This window comes from Octopus bimaculoides, chromosome 3 (genome assembly GCF_046866305.1).
Source record: "Octopus bimaculoides isolate indiv1 chromosome 3, ASM4686630v1, whole genome shotgun sequence".
NCBI lineage: Eukaryota > Metazoa > Mollusca > Cephalopoda > Octopoda > Octopodidae > Octopus > Octopus bimaculoides.
Genome location: NC_142930.1, coordinates 21,335,723 through 21,358,576, shown reverse-complemented (window position 1 = coordinate 21,358,576; position 22,854 = coordinate 21,335,723). Strand labels below are relative to the sequence as shown.

General features: G+C 37.0%; 1 protein-coding gene across 2 annotated transcripts in view; it reads left to right on the top strand.

Annotated features, from left to right (window-relative positions):
- Window positions 1-22,854, top strand: part of LOC106884080 (MAM and LDL-receptor class A domain-containing protein 2) — a 139,662-nt gene that overhangs the window by 72,432 nt on the left and 44,376 nt on the right. For both annotated transcript variants that reach the window (XM_052966613.2, XM_014935299.3), the window contains exons 14-19: window positions 4,359-4,511; window positions 5,447-5,583; window positions 10,108-10,306; window positions 13,586-13,696; window positions 14,919-15,233; window positions 19,086-19,193. In XM_052966613.2, coding sequence (XP_052822573.2) covers window positions 4,359-4,511; window positions 5,447-5,583; window positions 10,108-10,306; window positions 13,586-13,696; window positions 14,919-15,233; window positions 19,086-19,193 — 1,023 coding nt within the window. The remainder of the gene's footprint in view (window positions 1-4,358; window positions 4,512-5,446; window positions 5,584-10,107; window positions 10,307-13,585; window positions 13,697-14,918; window positions 15,234-19,085; window positions 19,194-22,854) is intronic.

Genomic DNA, 22,854 nt, shown 5'->3' with positions numbered 1-22,854 from the left:
AATCTTCTCAAGCACAGCATATCACCAAGGCCTTGGTCACTTGCCATCACCTCTGTGAGGCCCAACATTCAAGGATCATGCTACCTGCAACGTTCACAGTTATAATTTGATGGGTGCCAATTACATGATGTCAGCAACAGCCACGACAATGATTTCACTTGGCTTGATGAGTTTTCTCAAGCAAAGTATATCACCAAAGGTCTCTGTCACCAGTCATCACCTCCATGAGGCCCAGCACACAAAGATCATGCTTCACCACCTTGTTCCATGTCTCCCTGAGTTTACCTCTTCCACAGGCTCTCTCCACAGTTAATGATTGGCACTTCTTTACACAACTGTTCTTGTCCATATGCATCACATGACCATGCCAGTGCATTTATCTCTCGTGCATGCCACACCTGATGTCATTTATGCTCAGTTTTTCTCTCGAGACACTTGTGCTTTGTCATTCATGCACACTGGTATTGCACAGCCAGCAAAGCATACTAGCTCCATTTCTTTCAAGCCTTCACATGCCCTCTGTAGTCACAGCTCATGTTTCACTGCCTTATAGCATGGCAGTTCATACACAGGCAACACTCAGTCTGCCTTTCACTCTGAAGGAGAGGACCTTTGTTACCAACAGAGGTAGAAGCTCTCTGAACTTTGCCCAGGCTATTCTTATTCTAGCAGCTACACTCTCAGATCATCCACCTTCATTGCTGACTTGGTCAGATTTACAATATGAGCTTTGAGATTTTGTATTATCAATACATTGGCAGAAAGTAAATTGATTCAATATTGTAGTCACATTACAAATTCATAAATTCAAAAAAATGATTCTTCTGAAATTATGCTTGCCAAGTCTTTAATCTAGCTTGTTGTAAGCAAAATGTTGATGTTATCTTCATATGGCGCAGGAGTGGCTGTGTGGTAAGTAGCTTGCTTACCAGCCACATGGTTCCGGGTTCAGTCCCACTGTGTGGCACCTTGGGCAAGTGTCTTCTACTATAGCCTCGGTCCGACCAAAGCCTTGTGAGTGGATTTGGTAGACGGAAACTGAAAGAAGCCCGTCGTATATATGTATCATCATCATCATCATCATCGTTTAACGTCCGCTTTCCATGCTAGCATGGGTTGGACGACTTGACTGAGGACTGGTGAAACCGGATGGCAACACCAGGCTCCAATCTAAATTTGGCAGAGTTTCTACAGCTGGATGCCCTTCCTAACGCCAACCACTCAGAGAGTGTAGTAGGTGCTTTTACGTGTCACCTGCACGGAGGCCAGTCAGGCGGTACTGGCAACGGCCATGCTCAAAATGGTGCATCTTATGTGCCACCCACACAAGAGCCAGTCCAGGGGCACTGGCAACGATCTTACTTGGCTTGCCGGGTCTTCTCACGCACAGCACATTTCCAAAGGTCTTGGTCAGTAGTCATCGCTTCGGTGAGGCCCAATGTCGCCTCGGTGAGGCCCAATGCATGTATATATATATATATATATGTGTGTATATATATATATATATATATATATATATATGTATGTGTGTTTGTGTGTCTGTGTTTGTCCCTCCACCATCACTTGACAACCGATGCTGGTGTGTTTACGTCCCCGTAACTTAGTGGTTCGGCAAAAAGAAACCGATAGAATAAGTACTAGGCTTACAAAAGAATAAGTCCTGGGGTCGATTTTCTCGACTAAAGGTGGTGCTCCAGCATGGCTGCAGTCAAATGACTAAAACAAATAAAAGAGTAAAAGAGTAAACCATCCCCAAGTACAACAACATATATATATATATATATATATATATATATATATATATATATATATATATATATATATATATATGCACATGTATATATATATCTATGCGTGCATGTTTTTGTGTCTGTGTTTGTCCCACCACCCCTTGACAACATGTGTTGGTGTGTTTGCATCCCCGTAACTTAGCTGTTTGGCAAAAGAGATTGATAGAATAAGTACCAAGTTTAAAATATAAGTACTGGGGCTGATTCATTCAACTAAAAAAAAAAATTCAATGTGGTGCTCCAGCATGGCTGCAGTCTAATGACTGAAGGAAGTATAACAGCTGTTGGTTATGAGTTTTGGATAAGTTAACTATGGCTAGTTTGTCTTGAAGTAGCTGCATGATGGTTATACATTAACTGATCTAGTCTGTGTGCCTGGTGTGATTGTAGGTAAACTCATGATAAGAAGAACCAGGTAAATTTAATGCAACTGTTCTTTATTGTGACCACTATAAAAATACATGGCAAATGTCTTAGGAATTGATAATTAGCTGGTTTGGTAATCCATGGCCTGGTTCTGTGAGCTGAGCAGTATAGTTCTGTGCTCTGGGCAGCGTAGTTCTGTATTCTGGGCAGCATAGTTCTGTGTTCTGGGCAGCATTGTTCACAGGAAGATGTCCCCTTGGCTTGAAATCTCCTCTCTATCTCCCGCTGTAGTATGAGGGAGCATTTTTTATATAATGGTTGATAGGTAGGAAGAGAATTTTTCTGTGTTGGGAAAAAAATCTGTTGCTCAAACAGTTTTAGAACTAGTTTAGTTGCTTGAATTTATATATATTGCAAGCTTGTATTTATATGTATTGTGAGCAGAGACAAACTACTACTATATCTAGCTGACGAGGTGTCCAATACTGAAGATAGGTAGAAAATAACATGATGTCAGCTGGTCTACTGATTCCATCATTAGAAGGTGGTAGAGATTCGCTCCCCTGCTCACAATATATTGGATGCAAGTGTGCATCATTAACCAGCTACATGAAATGTCCGCTTGGAGTAATGTACATTCAAACAGAATAGCTATGTTGAAGCGGCAACAAACATTACTTGCCAGTACAGCTACTATATTCATCTCTAACAGAGATTTTAGAACTAGCTTATTTTACATGCCTTACTCAGAAAAAATAATGACTGAACCTAGTATGAGTTTTGACGAATAAGAATTCCATTTGTCTGACTAATTAATAAAGCTACCCTCTCGTTGTCTTTTAGTGTAAATTGTTGAACATTCCTTAAACTCTTGTACCTTTAACACAATCCTCCAGTAGACCCTGTATAATATTGTCTGGTAAGACTGCATCCTAGGATTAGTACAATTATCCATTAGAGAGCCTTCCACATATCTTTCCACCTACCTGTTTCATTCAAAATGGTTGAATCAATCCAAGGATTTGAAGCAGAAACTTCTCTACATGTCAAGAAAGTAGAATAGAATCTAAAATCTTTTGTTAGAGAAGGGAACTACTTAACCATTCAGCTATGCACTCTCATACTTAACCATATATCAATTTTGTCCAAACCAAGAGATCTTAGTTTCAATTTTATCATCAGATCATTGAACTTTCAAATCATCATCATCATCATCATCGTCGTTTAACGTCCGCTTTCCATGCTAGCATGGGTTGGACGATTTGACTGAGGACTGGTGAAACCGGATGGCAACACCAGGCTCCAGTCTGATTTGGCAGAGTTTCTACAGCTGGATGCCCTTCCTAACGCCAACCACTCAGAGAGTGTAGTGGGTGCTTTTACGTGTCACCCGCACGAAAACGGCCACGCTCGAAATGGTGTCTTTTATGTGCCACCCGCACAAATGATCTAGTAAAAGTGTTTTTAGGAATATATTAATTCTGATATTAAGTATTTCTAGTTAATCTTTTATATCACCTACCAAACTTGTAAAAATACTTAAAACGGTTGAAAATTACAGAAGAAATTAGATAGAAAGCTTATATAGTATAATATGTGAGTTACTTTTTAATCATATGCATGCATAATTATAAACAAAGAATAAGGATAAGTAGCATGATGTTGAAGAATAAAAAAACCCATTCAATATTTTGTCTTTAATAAATTCTAAACCTGAAATAAAATCTTTAAAATGAAATGTCAATTGTACTCAATATCAAAACTATCATGGAAAGTTCCATAAACATAGAGTATAATAAGAAGATGAGTAGGGAATGACATTGATATTAACCTCTAAATTCTTGAGACAATTTTTCAACTAATTTTTGAGTTTCATATATTTTGTTTTATATGCTTGATTCTTTTTTAATATGCAAATTTATGCTATTTTTATCAACGGTCATATCAGAAAATGTAATGTGGTTTAAGGTCTTCAAGGGAAATGTAATGCCATCAATTTAATATTTTTCATTTCCCAATTTGAACTTACCAGACTTAAAATATTGATTAAATTTACAATTTTTGTTGCACATTCTTATACTTTCATTGTTTAAAGCTTATATTTCAAGTAAACTATTTGATGATTTAAATAAACTATATGATTTTACATTTTGTCTTGTCCTTTGTAAATTCACTAATGTTATTGATTATGTCTTTCAACAGTGGGTCTTACATACCATTTTTGCAAATTCAAAGAAATACATCTGTGTAATTTCCATGTTGAGTGTCCAGTGAATACCAGATATAACTGGAGCCGAGGATCTTCTTCAGATTATCATGGTTTTCCGCGACCTCGTCGCTACTCATATGACAGCCGTAAGTCAGATATTATAATGCATTATTATATATTTTGTAATCCATTATCAAATAGTAATTCTTAAGGTTAAGATACATTCAGTAAAATTTCCTCTTTAAAAAATCCATTATATTTTGACATTTTACTAAATTTGAGATATCTATAATGCTTCTCCTACTCCTCCAACTGCTGCTGCAACTACTACTAATACTACTACTTACAGTTGCTACTACAACAGCAGTAACAGTAGTAGTAGTAGTAGTAGTAGTAGTGCGTATATTCAGGACACATGGCCTAATGGTTAGAGTGTTGCATTTCTGATCATGAGATCGTGATTTCAATTCCTGGACCAGGTTGTGTTCTTGAGCAAAACATTTCATCTCACATTGCTCTGCAGTCACTTTGACACCAGATATGTGGTACACCATGTATCTGTTCAGCAAATGTCGATTGAATGGAGGGAGTGAGCTTATGTACAGCACATGCATTTGATCATCATCATCATCATCGTCGTCGTTTAACATCCGCTTTCCATGCTAGCATGGGTTGGACGATTTGACTGAGGACTGGTGAAACCAGATGGCTACACCAGGCTCCAATCTGATTTGGCAGAGTTTCTACAGCTGGATGCCCTTCCTAACGCCAACCACTCCGAGAGTGTAGTGGGTGCTTTTACGTGCCACCGGCATGAAGGCCTGTCAGACGGTCACTATAAACAAATCATTTGTGCAGGTCATTCAGTAAAAACTGAACACATATACATCATCTTCCACGGAAGAGTCCATCATACATTGACATGCACAATCAAAATAAGAGAAGGAAGAGGAGGAAATAATGCTGTCATTTGTTCTTATAGTGTTCCTTATCAACTACTTTTCTAGCAATAAAAGAAACCAGTATTGAAGATACATCATTGTTTTATCCTTTAATTCCCATTTTCTTTCTTTTCTTTCAGACTATTACATGTATGTTGATTCTATAAATGGCAAACCTGGAGACAAGACACATCTTTCTTTTCCAAATGTTGTGCCTCCAGCAGGCCATAGTTTATACTTTGATTATTATCTCCAACAAGGATCTGGCAAACTTCAGGTATGGTCAAATAGTTTTTCTCTTCAAATCATCACCATATTCACAGAGAAATAGATATGCTGGTATGGGTTGGACAGTGTGACCAGGCCTGGCAAGCCGGAAGGCTGCATCAGATTCCAGTCTGATTTGGCATAGTTTCTATGGCTGGATGCCCTTCCTAATGCTAACTGCTCTGAGAGTGTAATGGGTGCTTTTATCTGCCACCAGCACAGGTGCCATTTGTGTGACACCAGTATCTGTCACGACTATGATTTTACTTGGCTTGATGAGTTTTCTTCTCAAACATGGCATGATGTCAAAGGTCTCAGTCATTCATCATTGCCTCCATGAGGTCCAGCACTCGAGAGGTGTGGTACATGTCCCACTGGCATTAGCTGGCTTGCCTCTGTGATGCTCAATGCTTGAATGGTGCTTTTTATGTACCACCAGCATGAGTGCCAGTTATGTAGCACCAGCATGAGTGCCAGTTATGTAACACCAGCATTGGCCACAACCACAATTTCACTTGGCTTGATGGGTCTTCTCGTGCACAGCATATCATCAAAGTTCTAGGTCACTAGTCACTGCCTCTGTAAGGTCCAAAGTTCAAAAATCATGTTTTACCACCTTGTTCCATGTCTTCCTGGATCTGCCTCTACCACAGGTTCCCTCCACTGTCAGAGATTGGCACTTCTTTACATAGCTGTCCTCATCCATACACATCACATGACCATACCAGCAGAGTCGTCTCTCCAGCACACCACATCTGATGCCTCTTATGGTCAACTTTTCTCTCGAGATGCTTATACTCTGTTGTACATGCATGTCGACATTGCACATCAAGCAAAGCATACTGGTTTCATTTCTTTTAAGCCTACACATGTTCTTGGCTGTCACAGCCCATGTTTTGCTGCTATGTAGCATAGTTGTTCACATACAGGCATCATACAATCTGCTTTTCACTCTGAGGGAGAGGAACTGTGTTACTACTGAAGTAGAAGTTCTCTAAACCTTGCCTAGCCTATTCTTATTCTCACTGCTATTCTCTCAGAGCACCACCTCCACTACTGACTTGATCACCCAGATAATGGAAGCTATCTACTACTTCTAGCTTACCCTGCTGGCAGTTGATAGCATCTATTTTCTGTACATTTTCAGTGCTTATTGTAACTGTGCATCTTCCACACACAAAAGCTATTTTCCCTGTTAACCTTCTTCTGATATTGTTGCACCTCTTATGTGCCCATAGTTAGGTTAACTCTGAGGCCTTTCGATTCTAGACATTGCTTCCCTACCTGAAACTTCTTCTCTAGTTCTAGTAGTGATATATAAAGAACACTGAAATTTTGCAACAGTGGTTTCAGCAGCATTTTATTGATGAATACTTTGATTAAATCATGATAAAGATCTACGATCATGGGGTGATTTTAAACAAACAATCAGATTGGTAGGTAGAGAATTTAAGTTAACCAACTTACTAAGTACATAACAAGTGCAAGGTGGTCAACTTAAATACTGGTGCTATATAAAAAGCACTCGTACTGGTACCACATAAAAGGCACCTGTGCTGACAGCATGTAAAAAGCACCCATGCCAGTGCTACATATAAAGCACTTGTGCTGGCAGTACATGTAAAGCATGTATGCTGGTGCCATATAAAACACCCATACTAGTATCATGTAAAATGCACCCAGTACATTCCGTAAAGTGGATGATGTTAGGAAGGGCATCCAGCTATAGAAACCATGCCAAAATAGGTGAATGAAGCCTGGTGCAGCCCTCTGGCTTGCCATCTTCTGTCAAAACCGTCCAATCTATGTCAGCATGGAAAATGAATGTTAAATGATGATGATAAATATATATATATATATATGTGTATGTATGTATGTATGTATGTATATATACATGTACACACATGCATAAAGAGTTAGGAAAAGGAAAATTATCTGTTTAACCTCACCTCTCCCCATTTAATCTAAATGTTTCTAGCAACATAGCCAGAGGCTTCCTGTCATTAATTAAGAAACATTATCCCAGAGACCATACATAAGTATTACAAATTCTTCAACCCCATAATGTCAAGGTGAGACATAACACCCAGCATCAAGTAGACTATTAACAGGTGCCACCATATTCACCCAGTGCCCCTAATTGCCAGCTCTGCCTCCATAGAAGACTGCATATTTTTTACCAACCTGCAGTAATCAACATCAACAAGAAATATGATCTATTCTATTGCTCTCACCAGACGTAGCCCTTCCGGTAAATTTCAAATCACTGGCTGCTAACAACCTAGATATACCTCTTTAGTGCCAGCTGCCCCTCTGCACCACCTGCACCGAGATCACCATCACCAACCAAACCCATGAGCAGGAATGAAATCATCAATTCCTAATGCTTCCCCTTACCTGTCTACTTGCATACTCTCACCTCTTGTACATAACCATATGAGTTAATACGCATGCACATATACAACTGCACACCATATGCATGCACATGGATATACATACACAGACATGCATACACACATGCATGCACGTGCATACACATATGCTCATGTGTGTGTGCACTTGGGGGTAGATACATGCAGGCATGTATATGTGTGCATGTATTTATGTGTGTGTGTGTGTGTGTGTTTGCATGCTTGCACGTGCGGATGTGTATGTGTGTGTGCACACATGCATGTGTACATGTATGCATACATGTGTGTGTGTGTGCATAGATGTGAAGATGTTTGCCTATGTACATGCACATACGCTTGCATTAATACAGGCACACTCACACAAAAGTATAAGCACGTGAATGTACACCTAGCATGTGCACATACACTCGCATAAAAAACAGCCACACACAGATATATATAAGCACATACACACATATATACGTATATACCTGCAAATCTACTACCCCTTCCTACTTTCTTCCCACCCCACCATCTGTGTGACCGATTTCCTGTCCATCAAGTAATTGTTATTGCTGAAATACCAGCATCAAACAGTGATATCATGTGACCTTTTTTGACCAGTTGCAAGCTAATACCCAGGATTGAACAGTGATTCTCTCCCATCAACATCTAATTCTAATTCCAATGGCTGAAGACTAGCAAGTCTAGCATCATGCTTAAAACTTAAAGTACCAAGGAATTTGAATCAAACTATTTGATCCACATATGTGTGTGTGTGTGTGTGTGTGTGTGTGAGAATAAGTTCAAATAGAGCAATTCAAACGTTTTGGTGACTTCAAAAAGAAATATTTCTAATAAATATTCATCATATTAAAATAATAGCTTGTTAGAGCAAGCAATTAAAATATGAAAATAACAAGTAAAACGTTCGTTATAGGCATGTATAAGATAAAATCTAATATAAAACACTACAAACTATTAATAAAAATGGAGAAGAGATGTTAAAAGTTCAAATTAGAATTTAATATCCACATAGGCATAGGAGTGGCTGTGTGGTAAGTAGCTTGCTTACCAACCACATGGTTCCGGGTTCATTCCCACTGCGTGGCATCTTGGGCAAGTGTCTTCTACTATAGCCTCAGGCCGACCAAAGCATTGTGAGTGGATTTGGTATCGGAAACTGAAAGAAGCCCATCGTATATATATATATATATATATATATATATGTATGTGTGTTTGTGTGTCTGTGTTTGTCCCCCCCCCCCAACATCGCTTGACAACCGATGCTGGTGTATTTTACATATACATATATATATATATATATATATATATATATCCAAAGTTTTAAATTTAAATTTAAGAGAGAGATTTGACGCTAATATCCATTATTATTGTAAATTATTCCTATGTCAACATTTCTGTATAAAGCTATATTTGACCGTCAAATTTAAGTCAATTAAATTAGATCCCTAAGGAGTCTAATTTAAACTTTTTTGCGCTGAAATCTCTTGCTATATTGGTAACGATTACATGGTTTTCTATGAAAAATTATATATATATATATATATATATATATATATATTAATAGTAATGGCATGACAACAAAAGAATGAATGAATGAGGCCTTGATATTATGTAAATAGAGGAATTTATCTGTAATATAATATGCGACAATTATTCGGTTACCTTAATAAAACTTCCAGTTTTGTATGTCAGGGTGGAAATCTGCTCTGGCATCTTGTCAGTTATTAAGACAATCAAAAAATTCCTTGAAAACTGACGAGATGCTGGAGCAGATTTCTGCCCTGACATCCAAAACTTGGAGTTTTATTATGGCAACCGAATAATTGTCACATATTATAATATATATATATATATATATATATATATGTATATATATATATATATGAAGTATGTATGTATGAATGCATATATATGTTATATATGTATGTGTATATACATATATGTGTGTGTGTGTGTACATGCACATACATATATATATATGTGTATGTGTATATATATATATATATATATATATATATACATACACATATATACGTATGTGTGAGTGTGTATGTGTATGTCTGCACAGACACACACACGCACACACACATATTCATGAGCTATTAATCTATTTTCAGCTTCATCTTGAAAATTCAGAGGGAAAGAAACTTGTATTTGAAGAATTTGGTATCATTCAATCAAGACAATGGAATTCTGCTTGCATTGACATTAAAAATAACACAAACACTAGTATTGTATTTACTGCTACAAGGGGCTATGAATTTGGTGCATTTATTGGCTTGATGAATGTAGGCTTCAAACCAGAAGTTTGTCAAGGTAAGATTTTTCACACTTTTCTCTCTCCCTTTTTGTACTTCTGTGAACCTTTCCTCTTTCCTCTTTCTAACAAAGATCCATATTTGAACTGTCACAGATTCTCTCCTTTTTCTATCTTAAACTGAGTGTCAACCTTATCCATTCGCATTCGGTGTGTACATTCTTTTGACTTTGTTGTTGCTGTTTCCATTTTTATTTTTAATTTGACTATATGTATATATGTAAGTATGTATACATACATAGTTTTATACATGTATATACATAAGTATGTATATATATAATACTTGTGTGTGTGTATGTGTGTGTGTGTGTGTGTGTGTGTGTGTGTGTGTGTGCCTGCCTATCTGAGTGTGTGCATGTGCATGTGTGTGTGTGTGTGCATACGTATGCTATATATAATAAAACAGAAAGCATATTTGGTGTTTTAAGCTTTGTAAAACAACATTTCTATAATTCAACTGATATGATTGTTTGGTAAAAGTTACACAATCTTCTGATTCACCTCGTCATGAATATTTTAATCCTAAATTATACAAAATATAGAGTTAATTTTGCTCAATATATACACCTGTTATGTAAAATACACACACATCTGTGGAGTGGCAGAACACTGGGTGACAGGGTAGCAGGAGAGAGTAAATGCCTGTTGAAAAGTTTGAAGTCATGCCCTTTCATCTACATATAGGCAGATACAGATATACAGTCAAGCAAACTCATGATCATTCATCATCATCATCATCATCATTGTCGTTTAACGTCTGCTTTCCATGCTAGCATGGGCTGGACGATTTGACTGAGGACTGGCTCCAATCTGATTTGGCAGAGTTTCTACAGCTGGATGCCCTTCATAACGCCAACCACTCTGAGAGTGTAGTGAGTGCTTTTACGTGCCACCGGCACGAAGGCCAGTCAGGCGGTACTGGCAACGGCCATGCTCAAAATGGTGTATTTTACATGCCACCTGCACAGGAGCCAGTCCAGCGACACTGGCAACGATCTCGCTCGAATGTCTTTACATGTGCCATTCGCATATATATATATACACAATAACGAGAAGAGAAAGAAATGAGATAGCCTCTGTGCTCTGTAGTCTCAGCTTTGTGAACAAGAGCAGTGACAACAACAGTACCAATCATAACAACAATGACAATGATAATAGCAAAAGTATCAACCACAGTATGAACATCCACTGTCATGAATTAAAGGTAAAGGAAATTAGTGGTCAGTTAATCAACAAGTTTATGATATAAACTTTTATATCATATTACAAAAGAAATGGACAAGGGACAGCAATCAATGCACACTAGCAAACTGCCCCATCTGTGACACAGACTTATGCCAATGGGTAAGTGTTGTGTATAGAATACAATATAACAAATGCAACAAGTTCTATGTGGGTAGCGCAGCAAAACCGTTACACATTCGCATCAACGAACATCTGAACATGAGAGCCTCCTCCTTCAGAAAACATCTAGACAGATGGCAGAACGCTGACAAAAGCATAACAGTCACAATTGAGGCCAATGAAAGAAATTTGGGTTATTTAAGGATTAAAGAAGCTATTCTCATAGACAGACTAGGGCCCCAAATAAACAACAGATTGGAGCTTAGCAGTCAATATATTCTCTAGCTACATCTGGATGCATGTAGGTTCTTTTTTATTTGATGACATGCTCATGTATTATTCATAAGAAAAAAGAAGGGGGAAACATAAAAATAAACTGCATGTAAATACATAACTTAAAAGCAGCACTACAGATGTGCTAGTACACATGAGCCTGAGACATGGCCGCCCTCACTCACTTCTCACAAGGAATTTCAGAAGAAGCTTTGTGAGACCAGTGCACAGACACTTCCGGAGAAAAAGAAAAAAGGGAAAAAATAAAACTGTTGGAAAATCGATTGTAGCATTGACTCAATCAATCCCTAAGGATATCTGAATAAGGAATTTTTATATTCTGAAATATTATATAAATCTATGGATGATTAAATTACATCAGTTATTATAGTGCATTGTTTTTATTATAGTGCATTGTTGTGCCATTCAAAACACATTATTATTATTTATTATTATTTTTATAGTAATAAATAATTTTTAAAAAATAACTTTCAACAAATTCAATCTTTTATTTCAGTTTCAATTTGATAAGAATTTATTGTGAGCTTGTGTGCATGTGGAAAATTATTTCTGTCATCTTTTGTTGCTAATGATCATTGTTATGTGTAAAAAAAATATGTTAACTTAGAAACTATAATATTATTAAAAGAAATCACAACTGTTAAATCTTCATATCTTGGGAAAGAAAGATACAGATGTCAGAGATTCAGGATGTGCAAAAGAAAAGTGCAAGAGTATGTTGGCTGATGAATGACATGCAATGATGAAAGACAATAAAAGAGGGGAGGATGATGGTAGAAGTGAATTTTATGCAAGTGTTCCAATGTAGTCATGCCACCTGGGAGTTTGAATGAAGATGGCATGGTGAATGGGAAATACGTGAGTCTTGTATGCATGAGCTATGCAGTGATAGGGAAATGTGGAGAGGTTAAGAATAGGTGCTGCATCAGAAAAAACATTTACAAAGTTATGATTTACTCAAGCCCAGAGCTGTAATCTAGTTGTGAATACTGCATAAAGAAATACAAAATAAAGACAACAGATATGATTCTGCAGCAATATTTCCTTTTGATCTGTTGGGCTTAGCTCTATCAATAAAAGTTATCAATGAATTGTAGCAAGGTATAAACATCCTTCAGTTTGTTATAATTCCATGTTTTAGATGCTCACTAAGATTGTATAGGGCTAATCTTTAGAAGAGATACTAAAGTATCAAAACCTGATCAGACCTTTCCAACACCTACTAGCTGGGTTTCCCAAATATGACAACATGAAACAACCACAGTGGGTCAGCCAGGTCATACCTAGATAGAGTATTCATCAGTTCAGTGAATAGAGATCCAGTAGGGTGTCCCCAATTTCAAACGGTTGACTACACAAATTACGAATTTTTGATCTGTACGATTAAGACAGAGTTCACAAACAGGAAACATCCGACAGGTTAAGGTGATTGGCAACTTACTGATTCTCCTCGCTTAAGTTAATATAACACACCAAAGGGATCACACTCACTTCATTCTTCTCTGATTTCAAACATTCTGTTTTCAATGCTTCTGTTTATTTGTTGTATACAATAACAAGTAATTTTTTTCAGTTTTGAGAATATTTTATGACATGAAATAAATAATGTTGTTGATTTTTTTTTCTCTTTCTCATTAAAGCCAGGAATATTTCCTGTGGTTTCACAGAAGGCACATGCCAGTATAGCAACCTAACTTACTACTCAACATGGGAAAGAATAAATTCAAGAAACGATACTAACCTAACAGATGGTAAGTAATTATTCTTTATTTTATATTGCATTAGCATCCCTTCTTTTATTTTTGATGAATGTATATTTATCAGCAGACTTATGTGTTCAGTTAGTTATCTATGATTCTTGGACTTGAAATATAAAGAAGTAAGCTTGTGGAAAACTGAGTCTATAGCTAAGATTCAATTACTTGTTCAAACCTTCCTACATTATCAATATTTTTACATGAACATAGTAAATTCTCATTGAAGCCTTAATAAATATTTTGTTTTTGTATTTGATTTGAACTATTTGAGATATTTTGAGGTATTTTGATGCTTATGGTCTTATATAATTTTTATATAATTTTATACCATTTATCATTTTATCATTAAAAGGAAATTGTATCTTTGACTCTTTTAGGATCCACATATTTGACAGACAGTTTGAATTTTGTGAAGGATATCAGTTTCACTGATTGCTTATATTTGCTATACACACACGCGCGCGCGCGCGCACATGCACACTCATACACATGAGTGTGTGTGCATGCATGCATACACACACACACACACACGCACAAATGCCTGTTTGCAGAGAAAAACTAAAAAGTCAAACATATTTACACACTTAAAGAAAAAACTTTTCAGACAGCAAACATTTATTTGTTTTTGTTTCTATTATACTGCTCCTTTTATATTTTTGAACTAAAAAAACATGAAGATCAACAAATAACTGAAATCAACAGTTATTTCAATTTTTGCAGCAGACCTAAGCAATAAGGTATCATCATACAAGTGAAAGTATTTTCAGCTGGTTTCTATCACCACCACTGTGCTATACCCATAATTAGCTCTCCCAACTACAAATAGGTTCCATACAAAGAATAGTTAAAGGAGACTATGGTAGACTATGTTGATTAATTATCAGTCATTTAGTGAAGAGGACAGTCATTTGTATCCCATCATTGATACAACATAGTATTCATGACCAATGTACTTAACTCCAAAATGCCTGAGTATTCTTAACTATAAAAATGGTACAAAGAATTCAGATTCTTCAAGTGATCTCCTGTCAGTTGTAGAATTTATTCTCACAATCCAAACATTTTTTTATATTTTACTGTAAAACGTTTCAGAAGGTGAAACTAATAATTATTACCAATTTTCAGAGAAAATAATTTTACCATTTTAAGATGAATTATATCGCATTCATTGTGTCTATGTTACAAAATGAATAGAATTTCAATTTTTTTTCTCTAGGCTTTTTTATGGAAACTAAATTCTCCTATGGTAAAAGCATGATGGTATCTCCAACTGAAAATATCACCAACAGCTGTGTACAAATCAGATATAAGATAATCAACAAAAATTGCACGCTGGCCATCTATAATGCCTTTAACAACAACACTATTTTTAGTATGGTGAGTGATGATACAACTCCATGGGGAATAGCTCAAATGTATCTTCAGCAAAATACTACAAAACTTGTTTTTCAGGCAAAAAGTATGGGATATGAAATGTGTGAAGTTTTACTTGATTATGTCAACATCAGAGAAAATTATTGTCCACAATTAGGTAAGTTTTTAAATTTGCTCTAGTTTTAGAAATTCTGGTTATATCAAACTAAATAGAAATGTTTTGTTAATTAAACTTTTATGTTTGTGTAGTGTGCACAGGTCCATTGCCGCTCTGATAATTTTATAAGATTACACTAGTGAGTCTATATTGGATAAAATTTTGATTAACCTTCTGTATTCCTTTTTTACCAGGAATTTCCAACTTGATATTCAACCAAATTGGTAGGAATTGTGTTGAAAATCTAGTCAAACTGAAAATAAATTTATGTCATCGGTGCATAATTAGGCTGTTTACAAATGTTTGTTTGCAGATAATGCTGTTTTATGAGTTTTTAAGCACTTTACCTATTTTTCAACTATGAAATTTATCACACCTGAACACTACCTTTACCAAAAGACTAAAACATTGATTGTTTACAAGTGATCGTAAGAACAGTAAGAATTTGAGCAAACATTCAGAGAATAACTTGGTAACAGTTAAGAATTAAAGATATTAAATGGGAAATGATAATGATGTGTTTCAAAAGGGTGGGGCATGGTTTTCAGCTGACAGTAACGATGATGAAATACTAGAATCATTAGATTGGCAGACTGAAAATTCCAGAAATTATCCTCAATCTTCTATTTATTAATTTCACAGGTCTACAACCGAAAAGTTGTCTCTCATGTACTGGGTGAAACTGATCGATTTTTACCTTCTGATTTCAAAATTTTCAAAATTATTCTATCATTTACAGTTTCTTCAGAAAATTGATCCCTGCATTTTACCATTATGCCCAAACATGACCATTATCTGTAATTATTATAATTAATTGCCATATCTATACACACTATAACAACATAACTAATAAGAGTAAATTTTGGAAAATAAACATCTGGCAATATATAAACTGCTTCAGGTACACAGAGAAGTGCCTACATCTCTGTAACTTCAGTCACCCACAAGCTATGAGGAGAGAAAAATGCACTTTACAATGCCATGTTTTTAGGTTACAATGTATCTTTTTTTCATTTCAGTTATTTCCTCATGCTTGTTTTTATGTATATATATATTACATACTTATGTCAGCACTTGAGCCCTGCTGGTGACATGTAACCCAATACAACCTATCACAAGGTCGGTTTATTGGCAACTAAACTGGCACTGAGTCTGCTTGGTGAAGAGGGTCATTTTTGGACACCCTGTAGGACAAAAAGTAAGACCCACCAAAAGGTGAAAGAACCTATGAGTAGTGCATTGCCATTCAACAATATGTGCAAGTGTGTTGTTTATTTGTGTGTATGTGTGTGTGTGTGTGTGTGTGTGTGTGTGTGTGTGTGAATGTAGGTATATATATTGTATATTTTAAAACTTCTTTTTATGTTTATATTTTTATATTTCTTTTTATATTCTTATTTTAATATTTTCATATTCTATTATATTCCTTTTATTGTTTTATATTTATATTTATACATATATATAATTCCTTTTATATCCCCTTGGGGCATTGAGGGAGGGATAGTACCTCTAGTGGGAGGGGCTAGTCATGCTTCTAAGGAGTGACTCATTTACCTTGGTACCCACCAGGCACCCAGTTCTCACCTGCAGCTCCACTTAGCTGTTTCCATGTACAGTGGACACACCCTAATAAACCACTTTGACTGGTGAGCTAAACCAGCTGAGGGTAGCCTATGGGTCTCAAACCCTCAGCGAGATACAGCCTTGTCTACCCATGCATGTGAAGACTGGTTCTGGCATACTGGGTAGAGGAAACCCCCAGTGAGGTCCAAAAGACAGAAAGGCAGTACCAGCAGCAGCTGTAGAGTGCCTAGAACATGACAAAACACTATATAACCCTGGTCATCCACTACAGCAGGAAGGGTCTCCAGCTGTAACACTTTTCTGTGCTCCTGAATCAAGGTTCTTTCTGCTGAGCAAGTGGTATTGGCCTCTATGCAATGGATCTCCCACTTAAAACGACTTCATGCACAGGTGTCTGTGCTTTTCAGACTTCCAATTGTCAACCTCAAGTCCTGTGGCAATGGAAAAGTGGTGAAAGGGACAGCTGAAGGTGACCACTAGAAATTTTAGTCACAAGCCTGCATGGTTGCTGTTCTTTGTATTGGACAGCAGAGAACTTCGGCAGCTTCCCTGGTGGGTGAGTAGCTTCTTCAGAACAGCACTGCTCATCCTAGTAAGGGAGGGCCTAGAAAAGGTGGCCTGATGAAAACTTGCTCTAAACAGTTCTGGCCAGTTAACTGAAGCTGATAGATTTATCCATTTGTGGTCAGTTCAACTTGAGAAAGGAAAACCTAGTTATTGGTACAATATCAACATAGCAGCAATTATTGAAACTCAACAGGCCAGGGAAGGATCGCTGACAGAATCAGATAGCAGCTATACATTCTTCTGTAAAGGTAAGGCTCTACATGAGGACAGAATACATGGGGTTGGATTTACCATCAAGTCCAGTCTCTTAAAACAGATTCCCTGTCTTCCCACTGGTGTAAATGAAAGGCTTCTGAAACTTTGCCTCCCTGTCAGCAACAAACACTTCATTATCATCATGAGTGTGTATGTCCCAGCAACGATGTGCACAGAAGAGATCAGAGAGCAGTTCTATGCTGCTCTATGTGACATGCCTGGTAATGACAAGCTTGTAATACTAGGCACCTTCAACACCAGAGTCAGCAGAGATGAGGAGCAGTGGAGAGGAGTTATAGGGAAGCAGGGAGATGAGAAAATCAATAGCAATGGACTTCTTTTGCTGAGCAGATGCATTGAGCACAACTTGCTGATTACCAACACCAACTTCTGGCAGGCTGATTAAGTATAAGGCATCATGAATGTATGCACGTTCAAAACAGTGGCACCACATTGATTACATTATCACCCACCAGCATGACAGCAGTGATATCCTCATCACCAAAGCAATGCATGGAGCAGAGTGCTGGACAGATCATAGACTCATAAGAGCCATGCTCAACATCCATACGGTTCCCCAGCACCACAAGTGCCCAAAGCTTATTAGACTTGCCTTCAACATAAACTCCTTTCAGCCAAATACCAGCAAGAGTTCCAGCCTAAACTTGAAATCAAGTTCAAGGCAATAGGACCACTAACCGATGGATCAGAGGAAAAGTGGAACCAGTTCAAAGAAGTCAGTTCAAAGACAGCCAAAATAGTTTTAGGCCCAAAGGAAGTTTCATCAGGACTGTTTTAATGATGACAACAAAGCAATACAGGCACAGTTAGATTATAAGAGAAAAGTTTACATGATTATCAGAATCAGCCAAACTAATCCACATGGTGTGATAGATAGAGGGACTGTCAAGCCAAACCCCTGAGGAAGCTTCACAGTATGCAAGATTAATGGCGACAGCATGAAGTTGAAGAAGTGCAGTTCTGCACTGACACCAACAACTCCAAGATACTGTACAGTGCTATCAAGCCCATCTATGGCCCTCCAAATGTGTATGTGGCAACAGCATTCTAAACTTGTGTGCATTATTCTAATGTGAATCTTCTTTGAGAGGCACGATCTGGTTGGGGACAAAGTGCATTGTGGCTATAAAAAGGAATTCTTTGGAGAGAAGTCTTAGGAATGTTATACATGTGATTTTACCATCAGAGAGAATGAGAGAGTGAGTGAAAACGAGAGAGGGAGAGAGAGAGAGAGAGGTGGGGAGGACAAATATATTTTGTTACATGAGATTCTTAACTAATTACAACAAATGTTTCCTGAATTTATTGTATTGCTTCTAAGAAAACAGAAACAGTCAAGTGATACATCAACAAATTTATACTTTAAGTATTTACATTTATTTATGTCTTTTTGAAATATTAAACTTTATATTTTCATTATTCCAGAGTGTCCAATTGGAACTAGAAAGTGTAAAAATAATTATTGTTATAGTGAATCTAAAGTATGCGACAGAATCAATGATTGTAGTGATGGTAGTGATGAAATGAATTGCAGTAAGTGTTTATTTTGTCCATTATATTCATCATGGCTATCATCATCATCATCATCATCATCATCATCATCATGGCTATTATCATCATCATCACCATCATCATCATCATCATCATCATCATCATCATCACCATCATCATCATCATCATCATCATCATCATCATCATCATCATCATCATCATCTAATGTCTGTTTTCCCTGCTGGTATGGAGTTGGCTGGCTGAAGAGCTACCCAGACTCCATGTCTGTCTTGGCACGGTTCCTACAGCTTGATGTCTTTCTACAGTTCGATGTCTTTCTAACACCAACTACTTTTCAGAGTGTACTGGGTGTGTTTACACAGCATCACTATGGGTGTTTTTTACATGGTACCAGCATCCACAAGCCCTCAAGATTGGGAACGCTCAGCTAGAGAGATGCAGGGGACAAGCTTGTATGGAAGGACAACTTCAACTTTACTTAGCTTGATATATCTTTTCAAGCACAGCAAATCACTGGAAGTCTTAGTCATCTGTCATCCCTTCTGTGAGGCCCACATCTGAAGATCCTTTCTTGCCACTTCATCTCATGTCTTCCACAAGTTCCCCCCACAATTAGAAATTAGCACCTCTTACAACTATCATCATTCATATGCATTACATGGCCATACCAGTGTTGTCTTCTCTGTTGCAGACTACATCTGACATCTCATATACCCAATTTTTCACTCAAATCATTACACTCTGTTGTATCTATTTATAAACCATCTGAAACTCTATCCTGTTGGCAGCTTTAACATAGAACATACTATACTATTTATTAAACAACACTGATGTTTCTATTCACTAGTCTATTACCAAATTCCTTAGAGCAGAAAATGGGAAATTTTTACTCAACAAAGTCCATAAACTAGATTTCAAACCCAGGTTTAGCTATTTTCCTTTCAATATATAACTAATGTATAAGGCAGGGAGCTAGCAGAATCATTACTATGCCAGGAAAAATGCTTAGAGGCATTCAAATCTCATTAAGGTTAACTTTGTCTTTCATTCTTTAGTGATCAGTAAAATAAGTACCTGTCGATCACTGGGGTTGATGTAATCAACTTAATCCTTCCCCTGAAATTGCTGGTCTCATGCCAAAATTTTAAACCAATATATAATTAATGTGGCAAATGCCATTGCACAAATGGTAAGTTCTTCAGAACACCCAGGCTTCATTCTTGGTCAGACATTTCATTAAATTTATTTATATTCTTTATTGGTTTGGTGGAAAGGGCTGAGCCCATAACCTTCACCTCTAAGACCATGGTATTGACATAGTTACCATTTTTTTTTTAATATTTGCAATTTGATCGCTGCAGAAAAGAGAAGTGCAGAGAGGGAATTCAAGAATACTATTCTGGAGCGGAGGGATCAGAAATAGTGGTTAATGCTGAACTTAATATGATATGGGACCAGAGGCCACTGTAAAAGAAGTAGAGAAGGTATAGAAAAGGAACGGCATGTCTGCAAGTCAGATAAAGTAAAGAAATCATTTCATGTGACTCTGTGGAGTAACCTTTTTTTCTTGGATGTAGTCTAGGATGTCTATGGGTCTAACAACAGCTAGATATGGAGACAATACTCTGTTGTGGGTGCCATCTGAGTTTTGTAATTAATAGTTATTGGGGGCATTCTGTAGTAATTTCTCAAAGGCAAGGTCCCCTTGGTTTATAATATGGGAGAGTAAATCTTCAATAGATATGTCTGTATAAAAGCTGTGGTCACTATGGAGGAAAAGGAATTTAAAGTGATGGAAAAGGTTTCTAATTGTTGTCATCATGACTTTTAAGATGCTAAAAGCGAGTAATATACAATGGTAGTTGACAGTCAGAAAGATTGCACTTCTTAGAAATAGGACCCACTTTAGCATGTTTTTGAAGATTAGGATTTATTTCAAACAACAGTGAGAGTGGAGAGAGAGAGAGAGAGAGAGAGAGAGAGAGAGAGAGAGAGAGAGAGAAAGAGAGAGAAATTAAAGTATTTCGTTCTCAGTAGCATTGTTTGGAAAATACTTTATCAAGACTTACAGCCCTATAGATTTGAAGGGGGCTGTAGATACTTTTGCACTTATCATATAGACAGGCATGCTGGTAAGTTTTGTAGAATGGGGATAGTTTTAGAAAGGATCTGCCAAGTATGTGCAGTGTGAAGCTGGATAAAAAGTAGATAACAAAATTGGAGGCTATTCCCAGGGACAAATGCTTACAAAATCATAATTTTTGACAAGTGTATCAAAGAACAATTTATGAAGTTAGCAGAGTTGGTATCCTCTGCTATTTGAGAATGAAAAAAACTTTTCAGGTAAGTTTGCAGGCATTCTTCTGCAATATAAATATGCTAGTTCTGTAGGAAATATGCTACTTATCTGTTAACTTCCAGTGATCCCACTGCACTTCTTGTATGTCCATAACTTGCACTGGACACACTGTACAGAATTTCTATAAACACCATTTATACATATCAAACAGAGCATTTACCTAATGGGCGTAAAGACCTATCTTTATTTTCAATTTACTAAAATGTTGGTCTTTACTAAATTAACTTTAAGGCCTTTTGACCCTGATTTTGCTTCCACATCTGGAATTTAAAAAAATTCAACAGCTATCCCACTCTGAAAACTTGATCATCAGCATATAGTAATTCCCAAGACCAGCTCAACCTTAAATTCCTCTTTTATAACCTGGAGGACTATGATGCGAGCCCTGGTGAACTCACAGTTTGGAGCTGTATTTGCTGTGAATTCTGACTTTATTGGCAACACTTCTGTACATAGCTCGTATAGCTTTCACAAGCCATTAGTCAATCCCCCCCCCCCCCCGAGACCACCAGATCACAAAATGAGGAACTAATGCCAAATATGATGACTTACTTTTAGCTAAATGTTCTGACAGTTATGTCTACTTCTTTGTGTCACCAGCACATCTATCTCAGTCTGGCCAGAACTTTGTACCAGTCACAGATTTGTTCTGTAGTCCATTGTAGTTTTCCCAATAGGAACTTCCTGTTGGTCACTGTATCTAACTCCTCCTTTTTGTGAGATGCTTCAATTAGAATGTCTCTAAATTTCTGATTGTTACTGATTATGAGCTATTTACTTTTTTTCCAAGTTAGTTTGTTTATTTGAATCCTTTTAGCTCAATGTCTGAAATCAATAATCACTAACCTATGTCGGGTTGTACATTCTTCACTTGGGAACGTCTTTGCCTTTACAAACATTTGTTTTTCTTGTTATCTGATGAGAATGCAGTCAATCTGATTTGTGTGCCCACTGCAATGATAAGTGATCAGGTGAGTGCCTGGTTTCCTGAAGTTAGTGTGGTAGATCATCAACTCCTTTGCTTCACAAAACTCCAGCATCCTGGTTTCCTGCTCATTTCTAGCTCGAAGCCATAATCTTCATGACTCCACTGGAATCTATCCAGATGCAGCCCAACGTGCCCATTGAATTCACTAGCCACAATAATATAGTCCCTGTCATTCCTTATGTAAAAAGTCTGTAAAATACCACATAAATTTGGTCATTCTGTTCATCTGCCAACCCAAAGTGTGGGGTGTAAGCAGAAATACATGTAACTATTGATTTTCATGAGATCAGTATAAACTTAATTATCCTTTCATGCACTCTGACTAACTAGGTTAC